The 20,636-nt window shown below is 40.8% G+C and overlaps 1 protein-coding gene across 9 annotated transcripts in view; it reads left to right on the top strand.

The window, feature by feature from the left end:
* FRMD4B (FERM domain containing 4B) overlaps positions 1–3,431 on the top strand; it is a 324,549-nt gene extending 321,118 nt beyond the window's left edge. For all 9 annotated transcript variants that reach the window (XM_047850185.1, XM_047850187.1, XM_047850186.1 and 6 more), the window contains one exon: positions 1,717–3,431. In XM_047850185.1, coding sequence (XP_047706141.1) covers positions 1,717–1,837 — 121 coding nt within the window. In that variant the 3' untranslated portion in view covers positions 1,838–3,431. The remainder of the gene's footprint in view (positions 1–1,716) is intronic.
* Positions 3,432–20,636: the final 17,205 nt, after the last annotated feature.

Genomic DNA, 20,636 nt, shown 5'->3' with positions numbered 1-20,636 from the left:
GATCATGACCTGAGCCAAAGTCAGATGCTTAACCCACTGAGCCACCCAGGTGCCCTGAGGATTTTTTATTACACCCCAGAATGATCAATTTAACTAGACCTGTTACCAAGGCAAGTATAATAACAGCCATCCACCAAATTTTAGGAATTTGCTGTAAAATTGTGTTTTTGATGGAAACATAATTTTTTTAAATAAGAGGGAAATTTGGTTTCAAGATAAAGATAAAAATAAGATCTGCCCTTAAGTTAAAGATTTGAGTATTTTTTTTTAAATAAATGAAGTATGTATTATTTAGAGATCCTTTCTCCCAGAGTGTCTGGCTCTTGATATTACAGAAAGCTATAAATTTTTACCAATAAGAGTTTGTTTCCAGGTCTGATTTGGTATAATTGTCAGTGGCATAAACTTTCCAGCATCACAAATGTAGATGTCTCTTATCCTACCTAGTATATAATACAGTCCAATTCTTGTCTCTGTGCTACAAACTGTGTTTTCAAATAACTGTTTTTCTTTCACTTCCGGTTTTCCATTGCCCATTCTCTTCCTTATCTAACTCTACCTAAACTAGGCAAAACCGAGGGCTTCTGTCCCGGAGAATGGTTGTGTCTCCAGAAATGAGATCAGTTTTAAATTCTCTTTTGCTAAGTGTAGCCAGCAGTAGTAAGTACAGCCCCTCAGATCTGTGTGTTGCTTCTTGCTTAGCAGGTGTTTTGCTCACTGACCGATGTGTGAAGCTGTGGAAATCTGACTTTGTGTTTATATTAGATGAAAACACTAAATACCTGTTTTCACGGAGCATTTCTTTCCAAAGCTCTTCTTCCAATGACTTTTTAATCCTTTTGACTAAAGAAATTTAAAATAAAAAGAAACCTACTAACTATCTAACCTATTCTAAACTACTACTGTAGGAATGAAGTTTTGCTGATTGGAATGGTTTGTATAATAGGATGCCTTCATTTGGATCTACCCTCCAAACATGCCTGTGATTTTTATATGTGATGCTGTTTCCAATTTACTCTTGACCAATACACCCTACGGGTGTAAAATGTGTCCCTAGGTGCCCCTGCCTCTAAATATATTCCTTTGTCCCTGAGGAAAGGATCTAGTATAGTCTCTTAATTTGAAGAATACTTAAAATGTGGCTGTCAGGAATACTTTTTAAAAAGTTAAAAATATGACTCTCCCACAAAGAGAAAATGGGCGTGTGTCAAAGATTTACTTAACCCATTAATGAGAGAACTAACAGAACGGTAAAGTTGCTTCTGAGACAATTCAAAAGACTGAATTCAATACACTGAAAGATAAAATGCTGGAATAAGATTACGAAATTAGATTAAAAAAAAAAAACAAAACAGTTAATGGCTCACAGGGCGATAAAATTTTAACCATAATCTTTTTATACTAGACAGAAGTTATTTGTATTTCTCCCAGAAAAAACCCTAAAAATTAACATGTAACTTACCACAATCTGGGTCCTTATCAATGGTAAATGAAAGTGAGACAAAGGAATATCTCCCTTGAGAATTAAGTACACCTTGCATGGGCCTTTTCAACAATGCTCCAGTAGGACAATGAGACAGCACACAGTCATGCTTTGCCTATTTCCAAGTGTTGGATATTTTCTTGACGGTGCTTTTTACTAATTCTTTGAGTAATCTTTGTACTCTGGGAATCAAAATGACCACAAGTAACAACTTTTCTGGTTTCCTTTAATAGACACTACACAGAGATCAGTCAACTGGACAGTACAGATGGAAACCGGTTGGAAGAAAGCCTGAAGAGTAGAGAGCAGAGGCTCTTTTGGCACGAAGATTCAAAGCCTGGAACATTAGTCTGAACTGCACTTGGACCTCTTGACCAAGCACCGCGTTCTCACACTAGTGTGCCTTGCAAAATGTGTTCGTCTTCCCAGAAAGCTATTTGGCTTTAGAAAGCTAAAGGCATCAAAGGTTGAAGAGAGGACTCTTGCTGCCCTGGAAGTGAATCACACTCTAAGGCCACGGAAAAGCCCCTGAACCACATGCCTTTCCAGCTCCGGGCACTAACCTAACAGCAAGGTGGAACCATTGCCAAGGACAGACTCAGCCTTTATCAGTAGCAAGCACTTGTTAAGGGAATAAAAGTTGTTGAAGGCAAACCGTAAAACTGTGAAAAGTGTGTTCAGGGTCTCCAATAGGAAGGAAGGTTGGGAAATTTCAGAGCACAGTTCAGCATGATGAGAAGAACAACAACGAGGAGCTCCTCAGTCACTGCTCACCATCAGAAAGTTTGGAGTTGTGAGCCGGCGAAGAATGACATGCTATTTCTACATGGACGTCAACAATTGAGACAGTATTGGAAAATTACTTGAAGAGAAGCTGGATTTTCATGAAGTTCTGAATGAGTGTAAATGTTTTTAGGATATTATAAAGAGTGATGGTTTTCATAAGCACCATAAAATGGGTTCCGGAAAGACTTACTGCCGGAGCATCCTGTAATATAACTTTATGGTAGCAGATTGGGGAAAACACAGCAGCCCACTGAATAATTGACAAACTCTGCTTGGAGAATCTTCTAAGGTCCAATATTATTGGGCTCCTTTTTTCTTTCTACACCAGTAGCCTGATGGGTTATTATTCAGGCTGGTAACTCTCCAATTTGGTTGTCATTTGAAATGGCAGACCTGACATGGAGAGTTTTTATAATCAAGAGTTTGCAAAACTATTTTAAGGTAATACAACACAAAGAACCCAAAACAAAACAAAAGCCACATCATTTTAGATGAATTGCGTGCCTTAAAATGGTGAACATTAAGAAAGTAAGCATATTGTCCAGATCCCACAGAGGGTTCTAAGTCACCAAGTGACAAAAACAAGATTAGTCATTAAAAAGGAAAAAACAAAAGCAAAACAAAACAAAAAACAAAAAACCAGAAAACTCCAAGCTGCAGATTTAATTATGAGGCTAAAACTACCTCATACTTCACTTGGAAGAACTAATTAGCTATGGTTTATGGTAGGGTTTTTAAAAAAAAAAAAAATTCCATATTCTAGATTGATCTTTTTTGTCATCTTCACTCTGCTTCAATATTCCATAAAAGGTGCTCCCTACCCCCCCTTTTATACAGGTTTCATGTTCCTATTGTGAAGAGAGAAGTTTCTGAACAACTTTTTTGGAACATTTTCTATCTATATTCCAAAGCATGTAATATATACATAAAGATGATTTGTTAAACTGGTCCTTAGTCATTTGTATCATTAAAAATGAAGTTTGGGGAACGAATTTGGAGCAAAACAGAAGACATGCAGAAAAATAATAACTTATTCCTTTTTGCATATTTGTATAGCCTTCTAGAAACAGAAATACTTTTGCATATTCTTTTACTGTTCTGACTTTTTAAGACCTATTATTTTTTTACATAGGTCAATAAACTGAAGGTGTGCTACTGAAAATGTTTACGTATTCTTCCATTATATTCAGGGTTCATCCAAAGCAGTTTGAAGTGTTCTACTTCATGTAATCCTCTTGGACAAGATTGCAGATTTTTAGTTGTAGTATTACCATATTTTACTGACGCCAAGGTGCCCATCTTTTCACATTTACATCCTTGAAATCAGGATGCATCTTTTGACTGATGGCATGCTCTAAAGGAATTGGCAGTGTTTTTTTCTTTCTTAGCGCTACATAAAATGATGCTGTGTCTCACAATAAAGTTGTCTTAGAACTGATGAAATACGGTAGTTTATTGCCTCGCTGAGGATGACAGATGTGAATTTTTAGGCTTCCCGATCTTGCGAATGTTGTTTGTTTGTAACAAGCCCTTCATCCTAGTTTTGCAGAGTCGCAAACTGGTCTTTTAAATTCAGGAAAATGTTTCATCTGGCATGTATTTGTCCTGCACAATGGGGAGAAGGGAATGGGAAATGAAATGTAGGAAGACCTTAATACTTCCGTGCAAGTGTCTTAAATGGAAATAGCCTTCTTCTGTTCAAGAAATGGAATGCTCAGAACTGCAAGTGGGCCTGGAAAGAACGCGTGGAACTTGGCCCCCAAATATTTAAAGAAGGTAAAGAAATAGAAGCACCGGGGGCTTGCTGTATGATTTTTTTTACGCGCTATCTTTTTAGGAAAACCTCTCTCAACTGCATTTTCGGTATATTTATTAATAACCAAAACATGACAGAGGCAAATTGTTCAACATCACACATCGATCTGCTTCATATTACGGTGTATCATATAGTCATGATAAAAATTTGAAGTTCATACACAAAGCAAATATATAACATGAGAACATAATCGCCCCTGGGAGCCTAACATTTCAGATGTAAGAACTGATTTTTTTTTCAGACTGGTTAATTTATATTAGTTCAGGCTTTCTTCTATGTATATAGTAATTTTTTTTAATACAGCATCATATTACAAGTACAGTTTACAACTTGTTTCTTCACTGAACATACCTTGGGCTTCTCTGTATCAGTATATATTTTGATCTACCTCATAAAAATGTATATTTTACAAGGTGGATTTTTTAAATTGCCTCACCTTCTTTGCTGTTTATATTTTTTTTCTATATTTCAGAAAATTCTTCAAAATCTTTCTTGTACTCATAAAAGCTTAATGTTATAAGCAATAAAGATTCCAGAATTGTCTCAAACTATAAGTTTGGCCTGTTCTTAGGAACAAAGGTTCAGACTAAAGAGTTCGTTCAAATGTTAGTCCTTAAGAGCATTCAGAAGTGGAATAATGACTATTGTCAGGACTGTAGAAAAATTTGGATTATTTTCTAGAGTAGTTATTTTCAAAGGACCAGTTGTGAAAGTCAAGTTTTTAAAATTTTGAACTATTGTGGGCCTATAGTCTTGTGAAGAAAAATAAAAATGAATTGCTAAGGAAAAAAGTTAATTGAAAAAATGAATTCCTAGAGATGTGGAAAAAAATAGACACAAAAATACACATTCCTCCTGCTCATTGTTACGTTCATCAGATAAAACGATTCTGTCAAGTTGCAGGGCACCTGGGTGGCTCAGTTAAGCATCTGACTCTTGATTTCAGCTCAGGTCATGATATCATGGTTGGTTAAGATCTGAGCTGTTCGCTCAGAGCCTGCTTGGGATTCTCTCCCTCTCCTCCCCTGCTCACTCTCTCTCTCTCTCAAAATAAATAAACATTAAAGAAAAAAAAAAAACTACTCTGTCAAGTTGCGATCACAGCTTCTAAACGCAGACTCGTAACTTTCTGTACTTACCTTGATCTACATTCCAGGAACAGAGCTTCTTAACTACCCTTTTAAAAAATTACCTTAGAGAGAGACAGTGAGAGTGGAAGGGGGCGCGGGGAGAGAGAAAATCCCAAGCAAACTCCATGCTCAGCGTGCAGCTGGATGCAGGACTCAAGCCTACAACCCTGGAATCATGACCTGAGCCGAAATCAAGGACTGGATGCTCAACCGACCGAGCCACCCAGGCGCCCCACTACCTACTTTTTTAATTGGACTATAGTTAATCTACAGTTTTTGTTAGTTTCAGGTGTACAATATGTGAACTCAGCAATTATATATGGTGACTCAGCATTCACCGTGGTAGATGTATCTAGACTACCCTTTGAGCACCATTAACCTGGAGTTCTGTCACGGGAGGTGCCCCATCCATTCACAGTCATAAGGAAAGTCATTCGTTGCCCCCTGTTACCTCACAGGGCATGGGGATGCAGTTCATTTTCAGTGAGAAAAAAGTTTTAACATATACACAGAGCCCAGAAAAGGATACAGAACTCGACTCCTCTTTCGGCTCAAAGTGTGTCAAGCCCCTTGTCTCCTGTGTTTCTCATGTTTCCTATTCTAGTCCAGTCCCCTCCTCTGGATCCTTATGGGACTTTTCTGCCTCCTCTCCACTCCCATTTTTGCGCCAACCCTGGAACAGCAGAAAGAAAAGCATGTCCTGCTGCAAAAAGGAGTTGACATTCATAGAATTCTAGTTCAATGTGTGCCAGGCTTGTGTGCTAAAATGCTTCGCATGTGTACCTACTGCTTTACTCCCCACAACAGCCCAGTGACTTGCTATTATCTCCATGGCACTGAATTTGAAAATTGGGAAGGTCAAGTAATTTGTCAAAAGTCATGCAGCTCTTAAGAGAAAAGCAGGAGATAGATTTTGACTTGGCAAACACTAAATCCTAACTACTGCAGCCTTGTTCCATGAACAATTTCTATACAGTCAGGGGAGCAAACAAGATTTTTTAAAAATATGTTAATGAAAATGGAGTGAACACATGCTAAGCTCAGCTGTTACTGGTTGTTTTGTTTTGTTTTGTTTTGTTGTTTTTTTCCATTACCAGTGGCAAAAAGGCAGAAGCAAGTCTCGGTCTGAACACAGTTGAAGATAACCCTTCTCTGGGTTACTACCCAGGCTTGCAGCCTACTGGACTGCATTATTTATTGCTGTGTGAGCTCATCAGTGGACCAAGTACATTTGTTAAATTCTTTTCAAGTCAATAAAATGTCTCACACCAGTGAATATACTTGTTACAATCACAGGTAACCATAATGAACTAAATATTGATCAGTAGCACTGAAAATATCTATTGATCTTTCCCCATTTCTGATGGTTCAGAACAGTATGATAATAAGAAGTTTATATGCTCTTCTAACATAACCCCAAGGACTCCTCTCTGAATAGACCTCTATCAGCTGTATGTGCTTGTGAGTTTTTACTCTTGATTCTCCTTGGAAAGAGCAAATCAGGGATTAGTCTCCTCTTAGAATCTGAGCCCAGTCCCAAAAAATCCTTCTAATACTTCCAACCTCTTCTACTTTTGATGATTCATGAATCTATCTCCCTGCAAAAGAAAATAGGAAATATGCAACAAGATTTATTTTGGCAATACTTAGCTGATTCTTTTAACATTTATCTATCTTCTATCTATCTATCTATCTATATGTCTATCTCTTTGAGAGAGAGAAAGCACAAGCAGGGAAGGGGCAGAGGGAGAAAGAGAGAGGGAGAGGGAGACAGAGAGAATCTTAAGCAGGCTCCAAGCCCAGCACAGAGCCCAACATGGGGCTCCATACCATGACCATGAGATCATGACTTGAACCAGAATCAGGGGTTGGACAGTTAACCAACTGAGCCACCCAGGCACTCCAATACTTAGCTGATTTTTAACGTTAGCACACACACAAACACGTTTTCTCCCTTTTGTTTTGTTTTTGAATAGTAGCTGTCTTGACGATAAGGGTGTATTGGGACCAGGGAAATGGGGGTGGAAGCTGACCTAACTGCTGAGTTTTAGATAATGATCTCTCCTTAAATGCTTGTTACACTTACGAAGTCCCAAAGGTTTACAAGTTCTGTGATTTTCAACTGGGGCTGTGCCACCTGCTGCGGGGCATTTGGAAATGTGTTGCTGCACTTTGGATCCCCCAATGATTTGGAAATACTACTGGCATTTAGGGACTATGGACATCAAACAGCTGTAAGATATGGGATGGTCCCACACAACAAACAGTGGTTCTATCCAAACCGCCCAAAGTGACCCCATTGAGAAACCCTGGGCATCTCACCTGGGAAAAGGTGTTAAATCCACTTTATGGGTGCTGCCTTCCAGTGTTCCAGCAGAGATGTCTCATTTTGAAGAGTCCAAAGGGAAAAGTATAGGAGATGATTGTTTCTTGACGGTGGGGGAGAGATGGTACGTGATTTGAAAAACCGTACATGCAGCAAATATTAGAACATCAACTATATGTCAGTCATTGTCCTAGGCAGTGAGGATAGAATGTTTTCCTGAAGCCAACAGTCCAATCAAGGAGGGAGAAACAGAAGTGACCAATGTGAGTAACTTGTCTTATGAAAGCCAAGTGTGGTGAGAAAAGAAAGGATGTAGAAAATACCAAACGTTGCTGGGACATAGTGGGGCGTTTGGGGCAGTGATGCTTCAGCCCAGACATGGGGGTTGGTAAGAGAAGGTCCAGTTAAACACGAAGGGAAAGAAGCTCTTCCAGGCTTAAGAGAATATCATCATGGCATTCGCCAAAGTCCTAAAGCTAAAACCAGCTTAGTTTCAGAAACTAAAAGAATAGGAGGATGTATTCCAGGATTGAAGAAACAGGAAAATAGAAAGAACGCTGCCATTTTTGAGCTCTTGCTATCGTCCCAACAACCGGGCTAAGTGCTGTCATTTGATTTAATCCTTCCTACAACTCTGTGACAAAGGTGGTCTTATCCCAGAAAAGAATGTAAAGAAAGCGGCTCAGAAAGGTTACCTCTGACCTCAGTTACATGGCCACGCAGTAAGTAAGTTGTAAAACCAAAATTCAAACCTGTTTGTCTGAGTCCAGACCTCATGTTCTTTATTAACCATGACATTATAAAAAGTAATTGCTCATCGGGGCGCCTGGGTGGCGCAGTCGGTTAAGCGTCCGACTTCAGCCAGGTCACGATCTCGCGGTCCGGGAGTTCGAGCCCCGCGTCGGGCTCTGGGCTGATGGCTCAGAGCCTGGAGCCTGTTTCTGATTCTGTGTCTCCCTCTCTCTCTGCCCCTCCCCCGTTCATGCTCTGTCTCTCTTTGTCCCAAAAATAAATAAACGTTGAAAAAAAAAAATTTAAAAAGTAATTGCTCATCAAGCACCTCTCTCAAATGGAAACCAAAGAAAATGAAAAGACGAAGGAACAAACAAAAGAGCTGCCCCAGAAGGAAGAAGGAGCAAAGGTCAAGGGGAGGGGTGGACATCTGATCAGCAAGAAGAAAATGGCCAAAAAGACAGTTCAGGGCAGGCTGCAGTGTTTGGGTTTTCAAGATAAGTGCTTCAGACACTTCTGATCGGAATGTAGCTTCAAGATGTTGCTAATGAATGGCCAACGGGGGGAAAATTCTCTTCGCAAAAAGATGGAGGAAAAGAGCCAATGCATTTGAGGAATGTACTCAAAAGGTTGTGAACAGTGAATTAAACTAGCCAGTGCAGCCTATCACCCCTGCTCCCTTGCAAAACGAATGCTTAACTTTCCCTAGAAAACCACGTTTTACGTTGTCCTCTCCTCATTTCGAAAGAGATTGGCTCCATAGGAGATTAAAGACTGGGAAGTCAGAGTGAGAAAGATCTCATCAGGCAAATTTCCCAGAGACTGGGAAGGGCATTCTCCACAGCCCTTCAATTATCAGAAGATACTGGGTGTCAGGGTAGACATCACCATCTTCATAAAGCAGTGGTTAAGTGCATGGGCTTTGAAGTCAGGCAGACCTGGAGACAGGAGGCGGGCTTGAAATCAATCCCAACCTCAGCACTTACTGGTCGTATGATCTAGAGTAAGTTTTCTAACCTCCCTGGCCTCAGTTTCCCCGCTAGTACCCATCACACAAGGATATTTGTGGGCTGAACAAGATATTGCATGTAAACGGAGAGGTATAACATCTAGTCTCTGGCAGGTGCTTTGTGAGATACATTATTTCCTGGAAGAAAAAGGTGATGTTTAATTTTACATGAGATCTAGAAAGTTGGGGTTTCTGAGGATTGGTACTGCCTTCGTTTAGCCACTGAAATGACAACACTCTTGAAAATATTCATCATTGTGGAGAGCCGATTACATCTCAGGCACTGTCCGGGACCTACTGGAAGACTGGAATATTTTTTTCCTGTTGAATCCTTACAGCAACTTTGCAAATGTTAATCCCCAACAAAAGCTCAGGGAGGTTAAGTGCTTTACCCAAGTTGCATATGTAGAAGGTACCCACGCCTAGACTGCAATTCACAAATGCGTAGAACAGAACCTTTGCAAAGAATGAATGTGCGTCACTCTGGAAGCTGCCATGGATGGAGGAGGCACCAAGGCTTATTTAACCCACGGAGTCAAGCTGAGTAAGGTGTTTTCCAGACCTGGGGGCCAGAGCTCTCCTGCAAGGCCTGAACTAGGGCAACAGGCACTTGCAAGAGCCTGAGAGTGAGAGCCTCCTTAAAGTGGGTACCCTAGAGGCCTCTCTTGCTTCCCTCTGGGCTTGGCCCCGGCTGCTGGCTCCAAGACGACACCTGCCTTTTTCTGTGCAGAAGAATGCAGAGGAGTGGCCAGATTCAACAAAGGAAAATCAAGGTGCTAGGTTAAGTACAAAAAACAGCTGTAACTGCCAAATTTTTTGTCATTAACTTGAAAAAAAAAAAAGTAGATACATTTAGGGCATCCTGGAAAAAAAATCTCCAAGCAACACCAAACGAAATCATGAAATTCAGAGCATGTACCATAGATACACAGGCCACCGCCCACTGGCAGGTAGGACAATAACAGACACCTGAGAACTTCTTGAAGCTGGTTCTCCAGAAAGGTAAATATCACACTCTCTGGGCCCATGAAGAGGTTTGCCCTGCTCAATCCGGAGTTTTTCTTCAGACCAGGCACCTTCCAGAGCACACCCAATTTGGTCTGAAAACATGCGCAAAATGTATGGAAGTTCTTCTGAAGAGCCTGGCTGAGAAACACCTTTCCTAAAAAGTGCTTTTCTCTGGCCTGCAAGTCCGGCTTTTACAAAATTGGTCAACGAGGACACCTAGAGGCCTTCTTGGGTTATCACAGGCAGGAGGTTTCTGATGGACCGCTTTGTGATAATTCAAATCCTATGTGTACAAATTTCAGTAACCCTACAAGGAAGAAAAAAAAAAATCAATTTTGAATGTCCAAGACCTTGATTTGTTAGCTCTGTCTTCTTGTGGAAATTGTTTAAATTTTTTAAAATTTCACTTTTCTGTAAAAGAGATAATAGTAATTTTAACAATCTCATAGTATTGTAAGAGTTCAATAAAAGTATGCACTTAAGGAGGTTAGCACAGTGCTGGGGACATAATAAGCTCTTATAAGTGTTTCTTGTCATTACTGTTTCTTTTTTAAAAAAAATTTTTTTTTCAACGTTTATTTATTTTTGGGACAGAGAGAGACAGAGCATGAACGGGGGAGGGGCAGAGAGAGAGGGAGACACAGAATCGGAAACAGGCTCCAGGCTCTGAGCCATCAGCCCAGAGCCCGACGCGGGGCTTGAACTCACAGACCGCGAGACCGTGACCTGGCTGAAGTCGGACGCTTAACCGACTGCGCCACCCAGGCGCCCCGTCATTACTGTTTCTAATGTGACACTACAAGGAAGTGTAATGTAAGAGAGGTGTTATTAATAATATTTAATGTTATTATTAAATTTAAATGTTAATACAATTAAAATACTAAATAGTAATATTTAATAGGCACTGAGTGCCAGGACCAGGATCGGTGTGATGTGATGAGCTTCCTTCTCAGGTGAAAAATATAAAGGGGCTTAAAAAATCAAGCCGAGAGGCACCTGGATGGCTCAGTCAGTTAAGCATCCAACTTCGTCTCAGGTCGTGATCTCGTGGTTCTTGGGTTCAAGCCCCTTATCAGGCTGTACGGTGACAGTGCGGAGCCTGCTTGGGATTTTCTCTCTCTCTCTCTCTCTCTCCCTCCCTCCCTCTCAGTGAATAAATAAACTTTAAAAAAAGAAAAAAGAAAACCCAGCTGACAAGGTAAACAATATTTTAAAGCAGTCTTTTTTTTAAAATAAAAACTTAGGCAAAGAAAATCGTGACGAACAAAATATTAAAATTTTAAATAAAGGCAGGTTCAGGAATCCTGGTTATATCTTTTTCCTCAGCCTCCATCATTGCTCTGCGCTACACTGAACTGGGCTAGAACTTAATCCTGACAAGCAGAAGAGGCAAGCGTTACATATACCCATGTTACAGATGAGAAAATAGAAACCCGGAGGGACTGCTCAGGTACATTGCCCAGAGCCACATAATCAGGTACAGGGCCAGAAATATCCCCCAGATTTGAATGATTCTAAAGCTCATGTCTTGCCTTTTCTTTGTTCATACTTTCCATTCAAGAAGGGATGCCGGGCTCAAGGCTCTCCACCCCACGGTGTAATTTCACTTGTGCTGTGTTTAGAGTTGCCAGATTGAACAAATAAAAGCGTGTCCAGTTAAATCTGAAGTTGAGCTAAATCGCAAATAATTTTTAGTATGTGTATGTTCCATTTCATATCCTTTATTTTATCTGGCAGCTCTCCTCCCCAGCCAATCACCAAAGAGACCAGACATTTTAATAAATAGAGCTCACAACTTCAAAATGGAAGAGATCTGCTGGGTTAATCTCACCATTTCTGTACCGAGCCCAGATCAGGAATGGCTTTTGTAGAGTTACAAGCCCTCTTCCCCCAATAAAATAGAAAACTGGCTTAGTGTTTTAGGCTTAAAGGCAAAGGTGCAATTGGAGCCTCATCTGGCCTTACAAAGCCCTTCTTTTGGTCTTTACTGAGATGTTCTGCGATGAGAAATTACAAGCCTGAGTTGAAATAAAATAAAGAAACTGCTTTAGGCATTCTTTGTTGCATGTCCTACAAATGTTATTTATTATTTTGAGATCTCTGGCTCCAGGCAACATAAATTATTTCCTTGGCAGAATAATATTCTGAACCCTAATGATTTGCTTCCATTCATGGCGCAATGAAGATGATTGAGAATGGATGAAATTTGTTCTTAAAAAAAAAAGGCAATGATGTTACCCACCTGGAGCTGAACCATTAGCAAATTTCAGCCCCTTAGAGCTCAGTAAATTGAATACATTGTCAGAAATTATTTCTTCTAATAATGCGACTGCATGCAGATGAAGAAGGAGAAAAATATTTCAAGGCTAACCTGATCTTTAAGCACTATTTGAATTATTAGGTTTTTAATTATGTAAGAGTGAATCATTAACACCTGTCAATGGATTTTTAGGCAGTGGCATGACTTGAACAAACATTTTAGTTTCTAATTCACACCCTACCTATTCAGTGAAAATGTCTTAGATCCCTCCCAGATTGATACCGGGTGTGTGTGTGTGTGTGTATGTGTGTGTGTGTGTGTGTGTGTGTGCCATTAGTCTGTGAGCTCTTAGAGAACAGGGACCATGTCTTATTTAAATATGTGTTCCATTTAGAATCCGAAACCAATTCTTTGTCTAGCAAGTGCTTGTGGAATTGCATGGTAGTTTTTCTAGGGCTGCATAAATAAAGAACCACAAACTGTGATTTAAATAACAGAAATGTGTTGCCTCAGCTTTCTGGAGTCCAGATCCGGTGATGGCAGAGCTGGTTCCTGCAGAGGCTGGGAGGGGGAGTCTGTTTCATGCCTCTCACCTGGTTTCTGGAAGTTTGCTATCAACCTTCAGCATTTTGTGGCTTGCAGACACATCACCGTGTCTTCTACCCCCCATCTTCATATGGCATTCTCCCTGTCTGGCATGTCCCCGTGCCCAAATTGACCCTTTAAATTTTTTAATTTTTTTTATTTATTCTTGAGAGAGACAGAGTGTGAGCAGGAGAGGGGCAGAGAGAGAGGGAGGCACAGAATCTGAAGCAGGTTCCAGGCTCCAAGCTGTCAGCACAGAGCCTGATGTGGGATGCAAACCCTCGAACCACTAAATCATAACCTGAGCCGATATCGGACTGAACTGCCTAGGTGCCCCCAAATTGCCATTTTTTATAAGGACACTAGTCATATCAGTACAGGGCCCGTCTAAACTCGACTTCACATCTCTAAAGAAAGACTCAATTTCCAAGTAAGGTTACCTTCTCAGGTACTGAGTATTACAATTCCACATATCTTTTGGGGGAGAGGCAAATTCAACCCATAACAAATACCAAATGAAGAAGAAAAATCACCTGACTCTGCAGGACGTGTTTTCCAGGTTCAGATAAGACAAAATTATAGACTAACAAGCTCTAGCTGTTTTAACATTTTAACAGTCTCAGCAGATTCTTGAGAGGATTTGGGGAGGTAAATTCTTTTTCAAAATTGCCCTGAATAATGATATTGAAGTAAAGATAACTCAACCAAGTCAGGATATGGACAGCTGAGAACAGATTATTGATCAGCACTGACCTACTGAATCAGAATCTGCATTTGCATGAGATCCTTAACTGATACTTAGGCACATTGAAAACTGAGGAGGAATGAAGCACCTAAATCAGAACACCTGAAGGTGAACCCAGTGGTTGTTTGTTCTAAATTGTCAGCTGATGCTCCTATACGTCGTGAGACACGAGAACAAGTGAGCTATGGCTGGCCCCTCCCCTGCGTGTTCCCTTCATCTGGGAATCCTCTTCCTCCTTTTTCAGTGTGCCTGCCTGTCTCTTGAAAGGGGGCATTTGGCCAGTTGTCCAGCCATGGGGTAGCCATAGCACACAGTTTCTCTGGGCTAGATCACCGTGAGACAGACCTCCGGACCTGCTTGTGGAACTTCAGGTAGGGTTGGCTGATCCGAACTCTATGCACCCCTGGGAGCTTCCTTAACGTGCAGGTTCTGATTGTCGTGAGTTCTGAGGCCCAGAGTCTGACAACTTGCATTTGTAACACATTCCCAGGGCATGCCTTTGTTTCTTGTCCCCGGCCCACACTTTAAGTAGCGAGATGGTGCCATCTTAAACTGTCCCCTCCGCACCAGCTTTTATCTGTTATACATGTATACCTTGCTTTCTTATATGGCACTGGTGTCCTTTTTCTGAACTTGAGTGGAAAAAGTTGTGGAATTTATTGGAAAATTACTAAAACTCCAGTAATCAAACTGGTCTCCACCTTGATAATGATTCATAAATACTAATGTAGTACCAATATATTAAATCTTATAGGGTGCAACTGCCCAGGTGACTGTGATTCTTCCTCTGGGATCTACCCTCCCTCCTTATCATGAGGGATCCCAGCTCCTCTGCTAAACTTTAAAGTTAATTAGAGATGGGGGCTCCACAGACAGGCAGTGTGAGTTCAAAGCCCAGCTGTGACACATGTTACCTCTGTGACCTTGAAAAAGTCACTGGGCTTGTCTAAGAATCTGTTTTTGTTCCCTCTCTTCCAAAGGCTGGTGTGCAGATTAAAGATGATACTTATAAATTGTATAGCACAGTGATAGGCTCGGAGTAAACATTCATTGTATGCTGGTGGTGGTGGTGTTTTTGCTATTTCATGACCTGACTCCCTAAGCTAGGGCATTCACACCCTCTCTTGGGAGTTTGAATCTAGGAAGTGAAAACGTCAGAGACCGGATGGTGTCAAAATTTGATAGTTGACATTTGAATTTTTCTACTAAAATAGCTGTCAGAGGAACAGCCGTATGAACATTACCTGGAAGCTTGTTACACGATACACAATCTCAGGCCCCAGCCTAGACCTACTGAATAAGGAGGCATTTTTAATAAGGTGCACATTACAGCTTGAGACGCACTTCGAGGAAAGTCTGCTATCCTCTCGGAAGGCATTTCTGTGTCCCTTGCATGTTCATACCTGAATGTACAAATCCACACCTTTATAAAATACTCTCAACTAATGCCTTACCTTTTTTAAGCCTGAGCTGGCTCTAAAAAGTAGTAAAGGCTATACAAGTTAGTAAACAGGCTCTAGTTCATTTCTGCTACCCAAAACCCCCACATCTCAATGGCACTGCCCACTATATTCAAGAAACCTTGCAGGATATTAGGGCTTTTCCACCATATCCTGTCATGAAGATGAATGAACCTAGAAGTGGAAGAGACATTATGTTCTAAAGTCAGCCCATAAGGCGAAACTTGTGTCTGGTCAAAATATGCCAGAAAATGTATTGGAGATGTGCCACATTAAAAAGTGATACACCCCCTTGCAGTAAGTCCCAAGAGGGCTGATTTTGAAAACACTGCTATTTCTTCACTTGAGCCACAGATGAAGAGAAGTAGTAGCTTCTCTTGCATGATGGCATTGGATGAAAAGTACTTACTTTTAAACTTTGGACTCACAATCTCAACAGGAAGATCACACTATGGAAACGGAAAAAAGAGATGCGTATCTCCCAGCTTCTATCCGTTCTGGAGCATAAGCCCATTGAGTGAAATGGCAATCAGTCACTTGCGTAATTTAAAATTGTTTTCCCTTTTTTCTCTCTTCCCCCCCTCTGTCTCTGTCTCTGTCTCTCCTGGGCATGTAAAGTTGACTTTTCACAAATTAAATGGGGGCACATTATGACTCTATGTTGGATCACGTATTTTTTGCATACATAGCACACTCTCAAATTCTAGCATTTTGGGCGGCCACTAAAAAGTATTAAAGGCTATACAAGTTAGTAAACAAGCCAGCAGTAATTAGCCCATAACCACTGCTGGAGCACAGTGGTGCTCATATCCCAAAGCATCCACAGCACACCCTTGGCTTGCTTTCCAACATGATGTCCACTACTCCTGTCCTTTCTCCCCATTGTATTGCACATTGGCCATGTCATTGTAACAGGTGTGACTGTCTGACAGGTTTCACTGTGTGTGTTAAACTATGTGTGCCCTCAGTCCAAGAAAACTTGAATTCTATATACTGATCAAGATTTGGTGACACACTTGTGAAATGTTTAGGTTTCTCACCACTTAAATGTATGGATATGCGCCTTCTCACGCTGTCTTTGCAAGATATTGCTGTCTCTCTTTAACTCCTCTGCTTAAAAATTGTCCTCCTGCCGCATTGTGAATAAACCTTGGAAGTGTTTTGCTAAGTAAAATAAGCCAGACACAAAAAGACAAATACTGTATGATTCCACTAGGAAATGTCTAGAATAGGCAACTGCATAGAGACAGGAAGTAGATGACAAGTCACCAGGGGCCAGGGGAAGAAGAGAATCAGGACTTCTTGCTTAAAGGTTACTGAGATTCTATTTGGCTTGAATAGTTTTGGAAATATATACTGGTGAATGCAGTTAATGCCCCTGAATTGTATATGCTTAACGCAAACTTTATATAATAGATGTTTTACAACAGTAAAAAATGTGGGGAAAAATGGTTCTGTCCACATTATGAGGTCTGCATACTTAAGGTTCTATATTCTAGCTACCCTCACTGCTTAATAAATCCAAGAACCACCATCTCCCACATTCAAAACTCTCTTCATTCTCTCCAATGCCAAATACATTATGTGTTGATTCTTATTTCCTTAGTTTTTCACATGCTTTTCATTTCTTTATTAAGTGAGTTATTTATAAATTATTAATTTATCAAGTTATTACCTGTAATGTGCCAGGTGATAGGAATACCAGAGTCTCAGACATGGACTCCATCCCCTGGAAGTTTGCAGTCAAATCAGGGAGTCGGTCAAGTTCATAGGTGATCGCAATAGTATGCAAAATGATATGACCAGGGGCCCATAGGGAATTGGGTGTGGGCAACCAATACAATTGGGTGCAGAGTGGAGTCAAGGAAGGCTTCCTGGAGGAAGTCTTCTGACTCCCAGAGTCTTGTGACTCTGTATTTGTGTGTGTGTGTGTGTGTGTGTGTGTGTGTGTGTGTCTCGAAGATTACTATTGTTAACTTTTTTTAAAGGCGGCATATCCTTTTTGTAATATTCAGCATCCGGCAACACTGGGAGTAGCCATTCTAGAGCAGAGTCAACAGCAAACTCTTTGTGGTATTATAGTTACAAGGCACCATCCAATAATGGATTCTTGTCCAGGTACTGTATCTACAGAATCAGCCTAACTATAATGGCTCCTTTGTCTTGCTCTAGTCCAAGCACGACAGACTAAACAATCATGATTTTCTAAAACTCTGAAGGAAAGAATACCTTAAGATTAGGGAATAGCATGCACATCTTACTTGGTCTAAGATTTTTTCCCCTTCTATTTTGAGGTCTCTGCCAGAGGGAGGGTTCTAGAAATTAAAAAATAAACTTGGGGATTAAGGAAAGTCCAATGCGTATCTGAGCCATCCCTAAGATTACATGTAAATAAATGGATAAAAAATGTGATTCCTGTTATTTGGCAGTCTTCTGGCATAGTGGGAAGAACAAAGACTTTGGGGTCACTAAGACCTAACAACAGTTAATGCTTTTGTCCTATAGTTAGGTTCCCATTCAATCCTCACAATATACACATGAGGTGGGTACTACCATTACTCCCATCCTATAGATAAATAAGCTGATGCTTTATTAGGTTACATACCCAACATCATTTTCCTCATCCCTCCAATGGGAATGAAGAAGTTGGTTTGTTTTGATAGAAGTGGATAGGAAATGTATAGTACCTAACAGAGTAGGTGATCTATACACATTGGTTCCTCTCCCTGGGATTACTGCCACTGGACCACTTTAGAAATGAGCTCTCTCTCTGCAACCATGCCCTTTGGTTTCTTAAGAAACCAATAGCCCTTGGCTAGAACCCCATTTGGAAAAGGCTCTTGGAATTCACGTCTTTAATAAGTTTAAAATTCTGGTTCCAGCTAACATAAGCACTTCCATAATCAAATGGTGATGTATAGATTTGATGAGTAAATAATGCTAGACTAACAGTGAAGGTCCAATCAAGCCTGCAAAAGCTATTGGCTTGTTAAGTACTGTAGATCTGGCAAGGTCTCAACAGAGCAAGAAGGTTTGGGCTGGAGATCTACCAAGAATCTCAAGGGATAGAGACACCTTTAGCCTGGTGTCTTTGTTCGGTCAGTATCAAAAATTACCATCCCATAAGACTAACAAGGTAATCGGATAAACCCTCCAAGAGAAAGAAACTGTGAGTTCAAAACTCACAGTGCCTAGATTCTGATCAACAATATATTTTTAACAAGTAGAAAAATAGCCTAACTCTAGCTCTCTGCTCTCAGTCATCCATTAGCCACATTAATAAAGCAAATGTTAGCCTTCTTTGGAGGTAATCTATGAAAGAGGATACATACATTAATTTAGATTGATCTATGAATCAACACATCAATAATCTTTCCTTGACAATAATCTTTCCTTGACACAGGCTGTTCCTCAATCCAAAACAAAGCCAATCTGGGAGGATCAAATTTGTGTACACTCTAATGTTCTAGATTCATTCCCCATATAGAGGACGGAGGTAGGGCAGGTGGGCCACAGAACCTAAGTAGAGTCTCTATTTGGTTTTATAAATATGGTTTTAAGTAGCATATTTACTTCTACTTATGCTTGGCTTTAGTGAAGAGTTAAACGATGTTAAATCATTTGGGTACATACTGCAATTTGTTTTAAATAGTTTCACAATGGTGCCAATAGCTGTTCTCACAATTGTAAATTCTAAAATCCCTTTATAGGGCTTGGTCTCTCTGGCTATAGGACATCTTCTCCTGGAATATTCTTTTACTACTGTGTCATAGGAAAAGTTAAAATATGCAAATGTGGGAAGGAAAATAGCATGTGACTGAGTCTATTCTAAGACCTAGATATAGGGGATTTCTCATGCTTGGGTCTTTGTCCAAGCTCCCTCTGTGCATTTGGGGGGTTTGTGGTAGGGAGTATGCTCATACTTCTTTCCTCCAGGACAGAATTTGCCAACCTCCACAGTATTGACCTTTTGGTCTAGATGCTTCTGGAGCAGGGGCTGTTTTGTGCAATGTAGGACATTTAGCACTATCCCTCTCCTCTTTGCTCTAGAGGCCAGTAGCATGCCTCCCCCAGTTGTGGCAACTAAAAGGGTCTCTAAACATGACGAAATGTCCCTTGCGGAGACACAGTCCCCCTTCAGTAGAGACCCACTGCTCTAAGAGGAGGAGTTGTTAATTTGATTGGTGACAATGTTACTTCCTTTGGGGCCACATTTCACTGGCGAGTTGGCCACTATGTTAAACAGCCCTTAACCTGACCTCTCTGTTGCTTTCTGAAACTTCTCAAGTCACAGTGGCCAATAACATAATGGCTAAATGACACTGTGTTTGTGGACACTGGAATCGAATCCAACTTTAGCACTTACTAGTTATTAACTTTATTCCTCCTTTTCTCTAAGCCTTAGCTTCTGATCTGTAAGGTGGGCATAATAGTATTTATCTGTGGCAGATGTCGTGCATCCCATACTCAATATTTGTATCGCCCTTCTTCTATACTGAAACCCTCAGTTTTGCCCAGGAGCAAGGTGTCCAAGTTAGAATGATCAGATTTAGCAAATAAAAATATAGTAGGTACAGTTACATTTTAATTTTAGATATTACAGGGTTTTTTGTGGTGGTGGTGGTGGTGGTGGTGGTAAAAGTATGTCCCGTTTACTAAAAATGTATTTGGTAGGGGAGCCTGGGTGGCTTAGTCGGTTGAGTGTCTGACTGGGGCTCGGGTCATGATCTTGCGGTTCATGAGTTTCAACATCAGGTGGGGCTTTGCGCTGGCAGGGCAGAGCCTGCTTCGGACTCTCTCTGCTCCTCCCCTGCTCACACACGGTCGGTCTCTCTCTCTCTCTCTCTCTCTCTCTCTCTCTCTCTCCAAAGTGAATAAACATTTTAATTTTTTTAATGTTTATTCATTTTGGAGAGAGAGAGAGGGAGAGCATGCATGCGCAAGAGTCGGGGAGGGGCAGAGACAGAGAGGGAGGCAAAGAATCTGAAGCAGGCTCCAGGCTCCTAGCTGTCAGCACAGAGCCTGGCATGGGGCTTGAACCCACAAACTGCGAGATCATGACCTGAGCCGAAACTGACTGAGCCACCCAGGAGCCCTCTAAAAAAATTGTTTTAATAGACATGGTATACTCAGGCCCCTCTTAGAGCTTGACCTGCCCTATTCATTCTTACCTTCTCTTTGATGGTCCTCTTGATCTCTTCATCTCGCGCCTTTACGCCCACGCTTTAGGTGGGTCCCGAGAAGTAGATTCTGCAAGAGAAAATAAGAAGGAGGAGTCTCACTTCATCTTTGAACA

Source organism: Prionailurus viverrinus, chromosome A2 (genome assembly GCF_022837055.1).
Source record: "Prionailurus viverrinus isolate Anna chromosome A2, UM_Priviv_1.0, whole genome shotgun sequence".
NCBI lineage: Eukaryota > Metazoa > Chordata > Mammalia > Carnivora > Felidae > Prionailurus > Prionailurus viverrinus.
This window is presented reverse-complemented; position numbering and strand designations above follow the sequence as displayed.